The sequence below is a fragment of the Silurus aristotelis genome (genome assembly GCF_946808225.1).
Source record: "Silurus aristotelis genome assembly, chromosome: 8".
Classification (NCBI taxonomy): domain Eukaryota; kingdom Metazoa; phylum Chordata; class Actinopteri; order Siluriformes; family Siluridae; genus Silurus; species Silurus aristotelis.
The window spans coordinates 5,847,665-5,862,648 of record NC_139581.1 but is presented as its reverse complement, the minus strand read 5'-3'; the positions used below and the strand labels follow the sequence as shown (position 1 = coordinate 5,862,648).

The 14,984-nt window shown below is 39.7% G+C and overlaps 1 protein-coding gene across 1 annotated transcript in view; it reads right to left on the bottom strand.

The window, feature by feature from the left end:
• Positions 1–10,751, bottom strand: part of frem2b (FRAS1 related extracellular matrix 2b) — a 138,743-nt gene extending 127,992 nt beyond the window's left edge. Inside the window, exons 1-2 of the mRNA XM_083547710.1 lie at positions 5,567–10,751; positions 2,800–2,889 (exon numbers count right to left, since the gene is read on the bottom strand). Coding sequence (XP_083403836.1) covers positions 2,800–2,889; positions 5,567–10,580 — 5,104 coding nt within the window. The 5' untranslated portion in view covers positions 10,581–10,751. The remainder of the gene's footprint in view (positions 1–2,799; positions 2,890–5,566) is intronic.
• Between the last annotated feature and the right edge of the window lie 4,233 nt (positions 10,752–14,984).

Here is a 14,984-nt window from a genome sequence, read left to right as displayed (position 1 = left end):
GTTTGCATGTTTGGGCCTCTCCGAAATGCCTTTTCACTCAACGCACAAACGGGGGCAGGTGGGGGTCACCACTTTAGTCCCGTTCACAATTTTGACTCTCTCAGAGGAAAGACATTGAGACTCATCAGTAAGCGAGTGCTAAACATATTCTTTAGGGTCCTGCTGTGTGCTAATCCTCTTGATCCTATCAGGCCTAATCCACATGACTAGTGCAGATGTGATCCTCTCTGTTAAAGGAAGACGCTTACCATTAAAGAGGGCTTTAAAACAACTTGACAGGTTTTGGATTTTTTTTCTCATTTTTTTTTTTTTAAAGCCTCGTTATTTAAAACTTTTGTAAAAAAAAATAAAAATAATAAATTGTCCTTACAGGCCTCCTTTTAGATCAGGAAACTAGTTCATTAAGAAGAAACTTTGGTTTTGACAGTATGGATATTAATAATAAAAAGGCACAAAAAGAATTTTTAGAATAAGTGTTATGAGCCAGTTCAGACAAAAGAAAAGATATAAAAACCCCACAACAAACTTGTTGTTCTTGTGCCAGGTTTACTGTTGTGCCAAATTCTGCAAATGCACAAAGCCTTTTGTGACAGTTAGGAAGTAAATACATGCATATGCATAAAGAAATTGGCAAAAGGGGCTGAAATGGATTCACAAAAACAGTCTTTGCAGAAAATGCTTTCCAAAACAACTGAGTTAAATGCTAATCTCTCTGGCATTGAAAGCACATCCATTAGCTGGATTTCCAATCCCAGCTACTGCCAGATGATTAGCCTATTGGTTCTATTGGTGGGAGATCATAATATGCTCACTGCGACTCAGAAGGCTAGGAAAGAAAAGAAAAACTAAGAAATATAGTTTGTGTTCATGTCCAATGATAGCAGGACTTACTACTAAACTTAAAGTAAAGAAATCACTCAAGCACTATGTTATAATAAAGTTAAAGGTTAAAATATTTCCAAGCATGCTTAACATGAGAAAATTATATGATTCTACCAGGGGAATAGTTTACAGTAGTGTGAGGAGTTTAATTAAAATTAAAATACATTTAAAAATAAAATACTTGCAATGACATTTTCCCTTTTAATCTCAAGATAGAAAATTCCATTTGAACAATTTTCCTGCCAAACACACCAGATCATCAAAAACAAATTAGAAAATTTACATACATTGTCCAAAATTGTTTCTTTAGTTCTGCACTGGTGATTTACCTTGAGATATCTCCTGCCAAAAACATCTGTTTGCACCTAAAAGCAGATCAGCAGAAACATTGTAAAGGAAATTCTACAGACTCCTGAACCCTTATAAAAATAATTCCTTTTGTTTCACAAAAGGAACTTTTAAAGCTTATGTATCACATACCATTTCAGGAGACCCAAAAACCCTTATTTTTCCATCAACTTCTTCAAAACAAAAAGTTCTTCTTCTAACAAGAAAAAACATTTAGGGGTCCTAAAACCCACAATTGTCCAATAAGCCATTAGAAAATGTAATTCCTGACATTTTTTCATTTCATTTTTTCATTTTCATTCATTTTCTCCCGCTTATCCGATTCGGGTCGCGGGGGCAGCAGTCTAAGCAGGCCCCCGCCTTCGACTGCTGCCCAATCCTCACAACACCGTCCCTTACGGTCCCTCCTGCAGGTGGTGAGCCCACGGGAAGGCGGTCCCACGTCACCCTGACGTCACGGACCTTGATATCTCCCTCGTAAGGGACCCCCGGAGCATAGAGGGTTAAGGGCCTTACTCAAGGGCCCAAGAGTGGCAGCTTGGCGATACCGGGGCTTGAACCCCAGACCTTCCGACCGGCAACCCAGTGCCTTAACCGCTGGAGCCACCACTCCCCCTCATTCCTGACATTTTAAACATCCATTTTCAGGAACATTTGTAACTTTTAAAAGCCTTAGGTTCTCCCTCTTTGGAAATATTTAAAGGTCTCTGTAAGGATTTACACAATATTCCCACTCCACAGAGTCAATGAGATAAAGCATGTTTGGCACCCAGCAATACTTCATGAGTTCTGCTCTAAATGCTCCAATAGAAAAAAAACTAATAGAAGTCTTGCTCACCCGAAATCGTCTCCGGTTCCAGCGCTTTACTCACCGAAGCGGTTTAAAGCATAACATAATATACTGTAAACTATAAAAGTGAAAAAGAATGTGCACAGTCCACCTAAACACAACACCATTAACAAGGTGGCCATCTTGTATAGAATCACTTCCTTATATATTCTTTATGCAGTTTGGTGTTGCTCCTCCCCTTCGTCCCCACAACCCAGAATTGGAGGTCAAAATGTATAATTTGAATTACTAAAATATAAAGTGTAATTTCGTTTTTATCTTCATTTAGAAAAATGCATTCAAATCATCTGACAACAACAATTCCAATGACGTGAATAAAGACCCAGATGGAAACACCAATGAATTTCAGTGAAAACATGCTTTTTTGATTTATTGTCTCTAGTCCTGGAGCTTGCATCTGTTCTGGTGACCTGCCTTCAGCAAAACAATCTCCATAAATGCCTGAATCTGCTTCAGAAGTCATACAGGTTTATGTTTAGCAAACCCGAGTCACTGATCTACAGCTTTTTTCTGTCTTTTGTTACCTTTACTTAGTTAAAGTGACTTTTGACATAGTTCTCTCTGTCCATTGGAATATCTTGCTCGGGCTGAGCTAAAAAGTACATGTATGGAGTTAAGCATCACACCCCAATGTGAGAGGACAAAGAAAAGATACCAGTCAAGTCTTTAATCCCCAATCTCAGCCAAGATGACTAAATATTATTTGAAAAAACTCTTACCGTTGTCTTCAACGAAGAAATGAAAGGTGTCGCTGGTGGCATTGTCTCCATTTCGAAGAATGTAGCATATATGCATGTCATCAATGTCAGCTAGAGGAGAGATGAGCAAATACAAGAAACATATGAATGTACCTGAATGTGTCTCAATTTTCATTGAACAATCTTGAAATAGTAGCCAAAGAAAGTCAACGTGAGCTTTGGGTTTGTGCTTTAGGTAAAGATTTATCATCAATTAATTAGCATTTCAAATGGAATAAGAAACCGTATGGAAACACAACTTCGCTCATGGCATGGCACCATTTTTCTACACAGGGTCAATTAATTAACTCACTTGAAAATACCAAAAGGGGTGTATTTTGTCATACAAATACATTTTAATTTGCAAAAAAAAAGCTTAATGCATATGGCTTATCGTGAGTTTAGCATTGAGATGTGACTTTCATGATACACTTTGTATAATGTATCGTATAGAAAATATGAGACTCTAAAACCCTGACACATTCATTGCTTCCAGAATGACAGGGTCCATAAAGAACAGCCAGGCTCCAGCTGGTTCAAAAGCCCTTTAGCATTTATTTTTTTTCTTAGATTTTTATAAAGTGAAAGTTTGGACCCTGGGCATTTTTGAAAGAAGGAAAAAAAAAAAGTGTTTCATTTACAGCTCAGGTCATCTTTAATATTTGATGGGGAAAACAGTTTCTCTAAAGGGGAAAGCTTATAAAAATGTAAGCCTAGCATTTCCTAATACCCACAAGGGAGCAGCGAGTTTATTTATTGTGGCTTCCTACTCGGGGTGAGATGCCCTTAAAATATTAAAAGAAAATGCTGAGAAGATGTAGTGGTGGTGGCTCAATTATCTTTTCCGGATGGGTTTTTTCCTTTGTTTGGGAAGACGTCTGATTGTCATGACTGGGCCTTGGCGTAAAGCTCATATATCCTCTTAGGGGTCATTTAATAACAGGATTTGGCTGTAATCATACAGAAATTCAGAAAATTGGCATTTTCAAGGCACTCAAGCAAAAAAAGCAAAAGCTAATGATGCCTATTATCTCGTTTTCATTATACTACTCGGTTAAAGTATAGCTCATCAATGCACCATTTATTCATTTTTACTGAAGGTCAGAAAAATTGGGCACGAGGCACAAAAGCACATTTCCTATGCGAATGAAACCATTGATCTTTGCCCCCCCAACCTGTATCATGCATGTGTTGTATACACATTTTTTAAAGTCAGTGGAGTAAAACCAGTGAAGTTTTATATATATATATATATAAGTTACAACTTTATAGAGGTATTCTTCACTTTGTCAGCACTGTACATTGTTAGAGGCTGGACATATGAGAAAAAGATCACCATGATTGTTGAAAACATTTCTCTGGGGGAAAAAAATTAACTGTCCACTTTAATAGGAACACCTGTAACATGCTTATTTATGCAGTAATCCAAATAGGCTATCGTGTCAGGACAAGACAGTGCATAAAATCATGCAGATACAGGTCAAGAGCTTTAATTGACGTTCACTTCAAACATGAACTCCTTTTTTTTGCACGGGTGGTGGTACCAGACAGGCTGGGTTGAATATTCCAGATTCTCTTTATCTCCAGGGAGTTTTCACACCCATCAATCTCTAGAATTTACACAGAATGGTGCCCAAAAAGAAAAAAAGACTTTGGAGGAGAATGGACCAGACCTTTTTAAGCTTACAGGAAGCCTAAAGAAACTCAAATAAGCACCCTTTACTGCCAGGGTGTGCAGAAATATATCCCAGAAAATCTATAAAGCCTCAGGTGTATGAGCTGCAACAGCAGAAGACCACATCAGGTTCCACTCTTGTGTGCTAAAAATAAGAATCATGGGCACAGGCTTAATCAAACTGGACAGCTGAAGGCTGGAGGTCTTCAACTGTATAGTTTGTGCCCATCATATACAGTATGATATAGTTTTAAATATGTTTTTTCCCCCTAAAAGTTATTATACAGCTCATTATGATAATGCTGTTAATAAAAATGTGACAAAATTAAGCTTTTAATCAATAATGTTACTCACAGTTTTATACATTTTCATGATCTGTGATTAAAACAGAATATTTAACAATGTCTAGGAGATTCTGTAAAGGTATTTTCTGTTTTAAAAAAATGTAGGTAAATTAATTTATGATTGTTTTTTCGATGCACCGATGTTGCGCTGTACTTAGGAACACGCTCGCACACGCAATCGCGACGATTTCATTCGATTCGCCGACATGTGAAATGCAAATGTCTTAATCTTCGTGAGATGTTCTCACACAAAGCCATTACATCATGGCTTTGAGATGTTATGAGGAATCGTTTAAAATGTTCATGCACATTGCCTCTGATTTCAACTTTCTAAAAAGATAAAACGCCATTTGTCAGGCAGCTTTGGTCGCTTTATTATAAAGATGTTTCTGTGTGCACACACGATTTGATCAGTCGACTCTGGGCATGACTTGACGATTCTAATTCGACTATGCAAATCCTAGGTCGGAAACACCCCTACCAGCAAGTGTCTATACAAAATACAAACAATTTTGTGTCATTTTTAAGATGAAATTTTTGCCATTTAATCATCTGATAACCTTTTAGCTGTAATTGTAAAAAAAAAAACTAAACTAAAACTTATTAAAAAGATATCACAATATGCAAAATATATTTCTGAAAAGAAAATATATAAATCGACATAATTCATCACCATATTGGTATTATATATGCCAACCATGATATATTTTGTAATATTAAATCCTTTTACCTTGAGTGAATGTGGTAATGGTGGCGTTTCCCTTGCCCAGGTCGATGAGGTAGCCATGTTCCAAGCCTACGGTTACACGAAAGGTTACAGCGCCATGGGGACTGTCTCTGTCCTCAGCTTTCAGAGCTTTACTTGTGATCACGAAACCTAGAAGACCACTGGGCAGCATTTTCAAAGTCATCCCACCCTTGTTGGCAATAATCTGCGGAATGCCGTTGTCCACGGAAAGAATTGTGATTTTCATCAACTGAGGTTTGCGAGTTTCAAAAACCGTATCAGGAAATACATAAAAGTCCGAATGAGTGCCATCTGTGACGGTAAAGGAAAAGCTGTCGGAAGCAGACTCGGTCCCGTCGTGCTTGTAGCTGATCAAGTTCTCATTGAGGTCCTGCTTAGTGAAAGAGGTGACGGTTCTGGTCCTGTTGAACAGCAGCTTTCCGTGAACAGGTACCTGAGTGATGGTGAACTTTAGCAGTCTGTCGATCGTGTCGCGGTCCTCAACGGTCAATTCGAATGGCGTGATTAGCTTGCTCTTCCCTTCGTTAACGACCAGCCCGTGAATTGTGACCACAGGCTTTTTGTTGTCGACGTCTGATATGGAAATGCGGAACGTGCGAAACACTGGGTTGTAACCATCGGTTACTTCAAACTCAAAGCTGTCCATTTTAACCTCGTCATCAGAGGTGTGGATGTAGTAGATCTTGTTTCCGGCCAGCTGGAGCTGGGTGAAGGAGCTGATAGGCATGCCTGGTGTATCAGTGCACTCTAGATGGCCTCTCACTGGAGCTCGAGTGATGGTGAAGACTAAGTGTTCGTCTGGGCTGTTGAGATCGCTGGTGCTCAGCAAGTCTGTGGTAAGGTGCACTTTACCACCTTCTTTGAGAGAAACCCCCTTGCTAATCACTTCAGGGAACACCATGTCTATTCCGCCGACCGTTACATAGAAGTACCTGTCAATCAAGGGGTTGATGCCATCCGTGACATCGAATTTGATGAGGTCGCGTATTCCTTCCTGTCCGTTATGGACATATATAATAAGATTTTCATCGACATTACTTTGTGTGAAATTCATTCCGATGGTTATGTTTTGGAGCGTTCCAAATGGTGTCCTTTTTTGCAGAATGCCCTGATTTGGACCATATCGGATAACATAAGTCAGCGTGCTGTCCTTCGTATCCAGATCGGTGGCTTTTAAAACTTTGTTGGTGATTTCTTTGATTTCTCCGATCTCTATTTCAAGACCGTCATTGATAGCCATCCTTGGTGTTTCATCATCCACTGGGATAACCATAATAATGACAGTCTTATCTACAGTGAATTTGCCATCGGTGAGAAGAACTTTAAAACTGTCCTCTGTGGTTTCAGAATCGTCGTGCTCGTAAACAATGCTAGAGGCTTCTTTTATCTGGTCGAGAGTAAAGTTGGTCACAGGAACGGTGCCGGTGGTTAATTGATTTATAATGAAACCATGTTTGGGAGGTTTGGTGACAATAAAAGTCAGCTCGTCTGTGGGAATATCCGCATCAACCCCGTTCAATATAGGAGTATCAATCACAACGTTCATGCCTTCCATTACAACGAACTCTCGCATATGGATTTCTGGCTTTTCGTCATTCGACGGTATGATCACGATCGGAAAGAAGTGTCTCTCGGAAAAATTTATACCATCCGAGCACCTGAAAGTGAACCTGTCCTCCACTGGCTCCACTCCTCTATGAATGCTTTGCACGTAATAGATATGATTTTGCTTAATGTCTTTAATGGTGAACGCACTGATAGCTGTTCCCGACCTGGATTTCTCTGATCCAGGAGCAGGGGAGATGTTTTCCAAGTAGCCAGATGTAGGTTGTACAATGATTGTACACAACAGGTCATCGTTGGGAGTGTCGATATCGGACGCGCTAATGTGTGCTATTTGGATGACGTTTTTCTCACCTTCGACGACACTGAACTGGTGGCCGACAAACACCTGAGGGGCCTGGCTGTCCATTGGTAGGATAGTTACGTGAACTCGGATGCCCTTAATTTTATTACCACCCACAGTCCACTCGTCAGACATATCCGTCAGGGTCAAATTAAAGAAGTCCTCTTTTGTAGTGAGGCCGATCTCTCCACTTGTGTGTGCATACACAACTAACCCACTAATGATATCAGCTTGGGTGAATCTGTTGGCAGGTATGCCGTTGACTAATATCTCCCCAATGACCGGTGGATCCTCTACTATAAAGGTCAACCTCAGGTCATCCGTGTCTTCATCTCGTCCCTGAATGACGTTGGCTGTGATTTCGGTAGCTCCGTTTTCCAAGACATCAATATAGGAGCCAATTGTACCTTCTGGAAGGCTTATGGTTGGCGTTTCATCGTCGATGAGCTTTACGTGTATCTTAACGGTAATAGTGACGACGTGGACTCCATCGCTCACGTCAAGTTGAAAGAAGTCATTCGTTGCCTCATCTCCATCGTGAGAGTATGTGATCCTGCCTTGAGAGAGATCATCTAAATTGAAGGAATCCCCTTTGCTTAAGTCAGTAAACGTGTACTGTATATGGCCGTAAAGAGGAGGCTGAGTAAGCGTGAAGGAGATCTTCGACTTGTCTGTGTCCGGGTCGGTGGTGTCAAGATCGTTGCGTGTGATTACATGTATGCCTCGCTCAAACACAGTGAACCCCGTGTTGGTAATCTGGGGTGGTTTGTTGTCAACAGGCTGCAGGAAAATCGTAAACACTCCATCGATACTGTTTCCTGCTGTGTCCTCAACCGTGTAATGAAACTGGACTACATGCGGAGTTATACCCAGCTCCAGATCAGGCGGCTTGTATGCTATTTTATGGTGATTTATCTGTGCTTGAGTAAACTCCGTAACCTCTGCGGTTGGGCTTTCTGTCAGAACAATAGCTCCCAGAATAACAGGGCTGTTCTCATCCGTATCTCTCGGAGGCTGAGTAATGGTGTATTTCAAATCCCGGTCCTCAGAGTCTAAATCGGTGTAGCGCAAAAACTTTTTGCGGAAGAACGTGAGCTGATATTCGTGAACGGTCAGCTGCAGGGTAGATTCAGGGTGAAGCTCAGGGGGAATGTCATCGATTGGGAGAATTTTGATAATGAAAGAATTCTGTCCTGACCGGTTTGGTGGGTCGTTGTCGTCCTGAACTCGGAAAACGAACTGATCCATTATGGTTTTAGTGTTATGAGGGCCAATGTGTCTGTAAAACAGCTTTCCATCGGTAATGTCTTGCTGGAGCCATTCCGTCACGGCTTTCTCATACATCTCATCTTCAGAATTGAACCTCCACGTGGATGGGTCCTCTGGAGCGTCCGACTGACGAAGCAGCACCTCTCCGATGATTGAGAAAGGCGCTTCTAGGATAAATTTGATAGTTGAGTCTTCGGAGTCGATATCGGCTGCACTCAGCATTAAAGGTGATATTGGCATCATCTGATTTTTGAACATCACCAAACCAGTGTTGGCATTGATAATCGGTGGCTCGTCGTCAGTTGGCACTACGGTTATAGGGAAAAGAAATTCCACTTCGTGTTCACCGTCCGTCATCCTGAAAATGATGTTGTCGCTATAAGTATCGCTGCCGTCATGCTGGTAGATGACAGAGCCGTGTTCCAGATCTGCCACGGTGAAGAATTTACTCTTGGAGCCGATCACGGTGAGCTCGCCGTGTCTGAGTCCGTCAATCACCGTCACTCTGACATCGTGTAAATTGTCCTCGTCGCTTATCTGCAGGTTTTGCGAACTAGACAGTGACCTTGTCTGACCCTCGTAGAGCAGTTGCCCTGTGTTTCGGGTAACGACAGGAGCCAGAGTGTTCATGGGCTTTACAACAATCATGAAAGCGAACGGGTCTGAGACGGCTCCCTCTGTATCTACCACAACAAACTCAATTTGAAAAATTCTCTCACCGTCCGAGTCCTCAGACGGAGGCTTGTATGCTATTTTTAGATCCTTCAGATCTCCTTGATAAAAGGATGTAATGGGCAGATTTCTATCGTCCGTACTGACAATATACCCTTCCTCGAACGACAGCGGAGACGTAATGTTAAAGATCAAGTCATCAGGTAGAGATTCGACGTCCTCAGCGGCGAGCATGTCAGGGGTTATGGCTGTCATCACAAACTGGTCAACCTCCATCATCATCATCGAAACGAAGCTAGGTTTCGGCGCAGTGTTTTCATCTCCTTCTTTGATACGCACCATGATTTGGAAAAACTCCTGCTTCATTACATTGCTCTCCTTGTCTTGGAGCTCCACATACATAGGAATGTAATCTCTGTTTGGAGAGCGCTGAGCGAACGTATGGCGATACCGAATGTTCAGCCTGAGAAATTCATCGCAATCGAACATCTTACCTAATTTACCTTCATCAACAAGCTTTCCATACCTAGGCAAAACACCTGTTGCTGCAAAAGAAGTCACTTTGCACTGGTACATGTTTCGGTCATAAGTGAACTCCAGAATCTTCTTATCAATAGGGTTACTAGTTCCTAGAAGCTTCTCAACGCTTATGGGCATGTTTTTGGTCAGGATCTCGAGCTGGGTGAAGATCACTTCAACCTCCATCATGAAAGGGATAATAACAGTGTCAGTTTGGGTGTCATACCTTAACTGGAGTCTGACTCTGTCTTTAGCTGGACTCCGGGATCCATAGTGGGAGTATTTCACATCACTAGGTCCAAACTCGCACGGGAACTTTTTAGGGCTCAGCTGACCCGGTTTCTGCGACAAAGGATCGTTGTCCAGGACTGTGATAGTGCACTTGTCTCCTGGTCGGACCTGCAGGACTAAATCATTAATCGGGTCGATGAACACGGATCTCCCAAAAGGAACGCGGATTCCGTTATTGGCCACCAGTATGGCATCTTCTGAGAGATCGGACCTGTGGCCGTAAGTCAGTCCCAGGCTGTCAAAGCCGCGTGCGCTGGAGATCTCCACCAAACTCAATTCCAGGAGTAAAGAAAACAGCATAAAAAGCCATCCACTGGTTTTGTATATAATCTGAGCCATTGTGCAGTCCAAGCCACAGGCGCTGAAATCCACAGAAAATCCACAACATGTACACACACACAGGGGAAAGAAAAGAAAAGAAAAGAAAAGTGTTAGAAAGCGCGCTCCCACGCACCCGCGGTAACGCGCACCTTTCCACGCAGCGCGTCTTGCGCTCCCGAATAAACTTCTCGCCTCGGAGAAGTGGAGTGGACAAACCACGCCCCCTTTCATTCTATTGGCTCACGCTTTTACAGCGGAATGCGCGATCTGACTTGTGATTGGACATCGGGTCCGTCACTGACACAGAAGGCGGGACATAAAGTTTTATTCATAATGAGAGAAATAAAAACATTGTATCTCTGCTTAATTGAAAGTGTTTCATTTAATATTATTCGATTCATATAATTATAATATAATTTATTTCAAAGTCTAAGCTAAACATAGTTTTATTTATGCAACTTATATTTAATAATTTATTTATGTAATTTATTGTATATAATTTATTTATTAAACCTGATTCTGATTCTAATTTTGATAACAATTACAATAAAACATGATATTATAATAACAATTATTATTAGATATCCTTTTTATTATATAGGTTATCGAATATATAAAATATATCACAAATAAAAAATAAAAAACTACTTTTGTATAATTTAATAAATTACAGTTTTATAGTTATATATTAAATCCAAATTTTTATTCATAAACATTTTAAATAATATGAATGTTTTTATTTGTGTTTAAATAAACATTTAAATATATTTAAATATCATTAAAATATTTTGAATGATATTTTTATTTAAATAACATTCAAATATACCTTTTATGCATTTTCTTTTCTCTATATTTGTCTATTTTTGTATTTTCTTTTCTTTTTAAATTATATCGATGCTCATTGTTGCGGCTCCCTCTAGTGGTAAATCTTAAAAATGCTCCGTGAACGATCTTACAATTTAAGCTGTAAATTTGTATAAATATTTAATTATTTTCTGATATTCCATATGTTAGTTTGATGTTAATATCTACTTGAATATAATATAATACAGCATTCAAAAAAAAGAATGAGTCTATGTGAGTGCTGAAGTGATGTTTATTAACTATTCCTTCACTTTATTATTATTATTATTATTATTATTATTATTATTATTATTATTATTATTATTGTTTTTAGTGGTAATAGTGTTAGTATTGCATCAATAATCTCACCTACTGTATTCAGTAAAACTTCCCAACACATCACATTCATTTAAATAAACCTGGAGTCAGTACAGCTCTCTGCATATGTGATGGTTTTTTATTGACTGATCAGCCATGCAATAAGTGACAGCATTGTTTATAGACTGCAGACTCTCAAGTGAATTTCATGAATAAATCATGCGCACTTTGTTAGATCTAAGCCCTATGAGAAAATCCTATTTATATATTTGCTCTGCAAGCTTAGTGCTTTATGCATGATAAAATGCCCATAATGCCTGCTGTCACATGTAATGAAGTGTGACAGAGATCTGATGCTTAGATGCTTTATAATGTCATGGAAGTGTGAGAGACTGCTAATTCGAATATTCTTATATTTTCAGCTTTTTCCCCCAATTTACTGTAAATTCAGTACTAAACTATTCAAAATAAAATGCAGATATGGCAGTGCAGATATTTCACATTAAGAGTAGGCAGATCATGGATTTTGGTGAAGATAAAATAGCACACAATTGTAGAGGTGTGTGTGTGTGTGTGTGTGTGTGTGTGTGTGTGTGTGTGGGGGGGGGGGGTGTTAAGAAAAACGTTTTTATAAAAAGTTTTTCCTTTTAAAGAAGGTTTTGGCTGTATGAAAAAAAAGAACATTCTAAAGAACCAACAAGAAAGCTTTTTTCATTATTCCTTTGACATGTGAGCCAAAGGATCAACCTATTCATGTCACAAGCTGCTATGACAGTGTTATAAGTGTTATAAGAGTGTCATGTTAGTATTAGCAGTAATCACTCGGATGAAGGCTCATGTATCGAACGGTGTATGATGTTATGGCACTCACATCATTATGGAATTATATATGTCAAGTTATTTACTGACTTGAAGTAATGGGACACTATGGCAAGTGTAGTGACAATAAAATGTGCCATTATTTCTGTAAGGAATTTAATAACGATCAACAGAATACACTGTTCACAGCAAGTTACCAATGATTGCTTAGTAAATTCTTTCATTATTTCAAGAATGCCAAAATGGGCTATAAATCTTTTTTAAGCTGTTCACTTACATTATAGCAGATAGATAGATAGATAGATAGATAGATAGATAGATAGATAGATAGATAGATAGATAGATAGATAGATAGATAGATAGATAGATAGATAGATAGATAGATAGATAGATAGATAGATAGATAGATAGATAGATAGATAGATAGATAGATGGACAATGCTTTAGAAATGTAACTTTGGGGTCCACTTGTCAGTGCTCAGATCATACGCCGCACACTCCAACAAGTCGGTTTGCATGACTGTTTGTCTGTTTTGAAGCTGGCTCACAAGAAAACCCACAAACAGTTTGCTGAAGACAACCTGATCACGAGCATGAATTACTGGAACCATGTCCTGTGGCCTGAGGAGACTAAGATAAACTTGGTTGGCTCAGATGATCTCCAGCATGTGTGGTGCCACCCTGGTGAGAAGAACCAAGAAAATTGCCTACAGTCAAGCATGGTGGTGGTTGCATCATGGTCTGGGGCTGTAATGACCAATGCTGGTACTGGGGAGCTCCGGTTCATTGAGGGAAACATGGATTCCAACATGTACTGTGTACATTCTGGACTGAAGGCTGGACCGTGGTGTCTGATCCAACAGACACTATAATCTCATCTTGTTTAGATTTCTCTAAATTATATAGATAGATAGATAGATAGATAGATAGATAGATAGATAGATAGATAGATAGATAGATAGATAGATAGATAGATAGATAGATAGATAGATAGATAGATAGATAGATAGATAGATAGATAGATAGATAGATAGATAGATAGATAGATAGATAGATAGATAGATTTATACTAGATACACACTATAAGAGGAATTTTGGGGACACTTTACCATAAGATCCGTATGAGTTTTTGAACATCGCATTCCACATTTAGTCCCTAATTCTTGTTATAAAATACATGTGAATGAGAAGTTGCTATAGAAACTAAAGTATTTTAAAAAGGGCATTGATATAAATGATACAGCTGGAACTATGTTCAGATTTGGTCTTATAGAAACACATTCTAATTAATTGAGGAATCCAAACATGATGATTTATACAGTGAGGAAAATAAGTATTTAAACACCCTGCTATTTTGCAAGTTCTCCCACTTAGAAATCATGGAGGGGTCTGAAATTGTCATCGTAGGTGCATGTCCACTGTGAGAGACATAATCTAAAACAAAAAAATATCCAGAAATCACAATATATGATTTTTAAACTATTTATTTGTATGATACAGCTGCAAATAAGTATTTGAACACCTGTCTATCAGCTAGAATTCTGACCCTCAAAGACCTGTTAGTCTGCCTTTAAAATGTCCACCTCCACTACATTTATTATCCTAAATTAGATGCACCTGTTTGAGGTGGTTTGCTGGATAAAGACACCTGTCCACCCCATACAATCAGTAAGAATCCAACTACTAACATGGCTAAGAACAAAGAGCTGTCCAAAGACACTAGAGACAAAATTGTACACCTCCACAAGGCTGGAAAGGGCTACGGGGAAATTGCCAAGCAGCTTGGTGAAAAAAGGTCCACTGTTGGAGCAATCATTAGAAAATAGAAGAAGCTAAACATGACTGTCAGTCTCCCTCGGACTGGGGCTCCATACAAGATCTCACCTTGTGGGGTCTCAATGATCCTAAGGAAGGTGAGAAATCAGCCCAGAACTACACGGGAGGAGCTGGTCAATGACCTGAAAAGAGCTGGGACCACCGTTTCCAAGGTTACTGTTGGTAATACACTAAGACGTCATGGTTTGAAATCATGCAATGCACGGAAGGTTCCCCTGCTTAAACCAGCACATGTCCAGGCACGTCTTAAGTTTGCCAATGACCATTTGGATGATCCAGAGGAGTCATGGGAGAAAGTCATGTGATCAGATTAGACCAAAATAGAACTTTTGGGTCATAATTCCACTAAACGTGTTTGGAGAAAGAAGATTGATGAGTACCATCCCAAGAACACCATCCCTACTGTGAAGCATGGGGGTGGTAGCATCATGCTTTGGGGGTGTTTTTCTGCACATGGGACAGGGCGACTGCACTGTATTAAGGAGAGGATGACCGGGCCCATGTATTGCGAGATTTTGGGAAACAACCTCCTTCCCTCAGTTAGAGCATTGAAGATGGGTCGAGGCTGGGTCTTCCAACATGACAATGACCCGAAGCACACAGCCA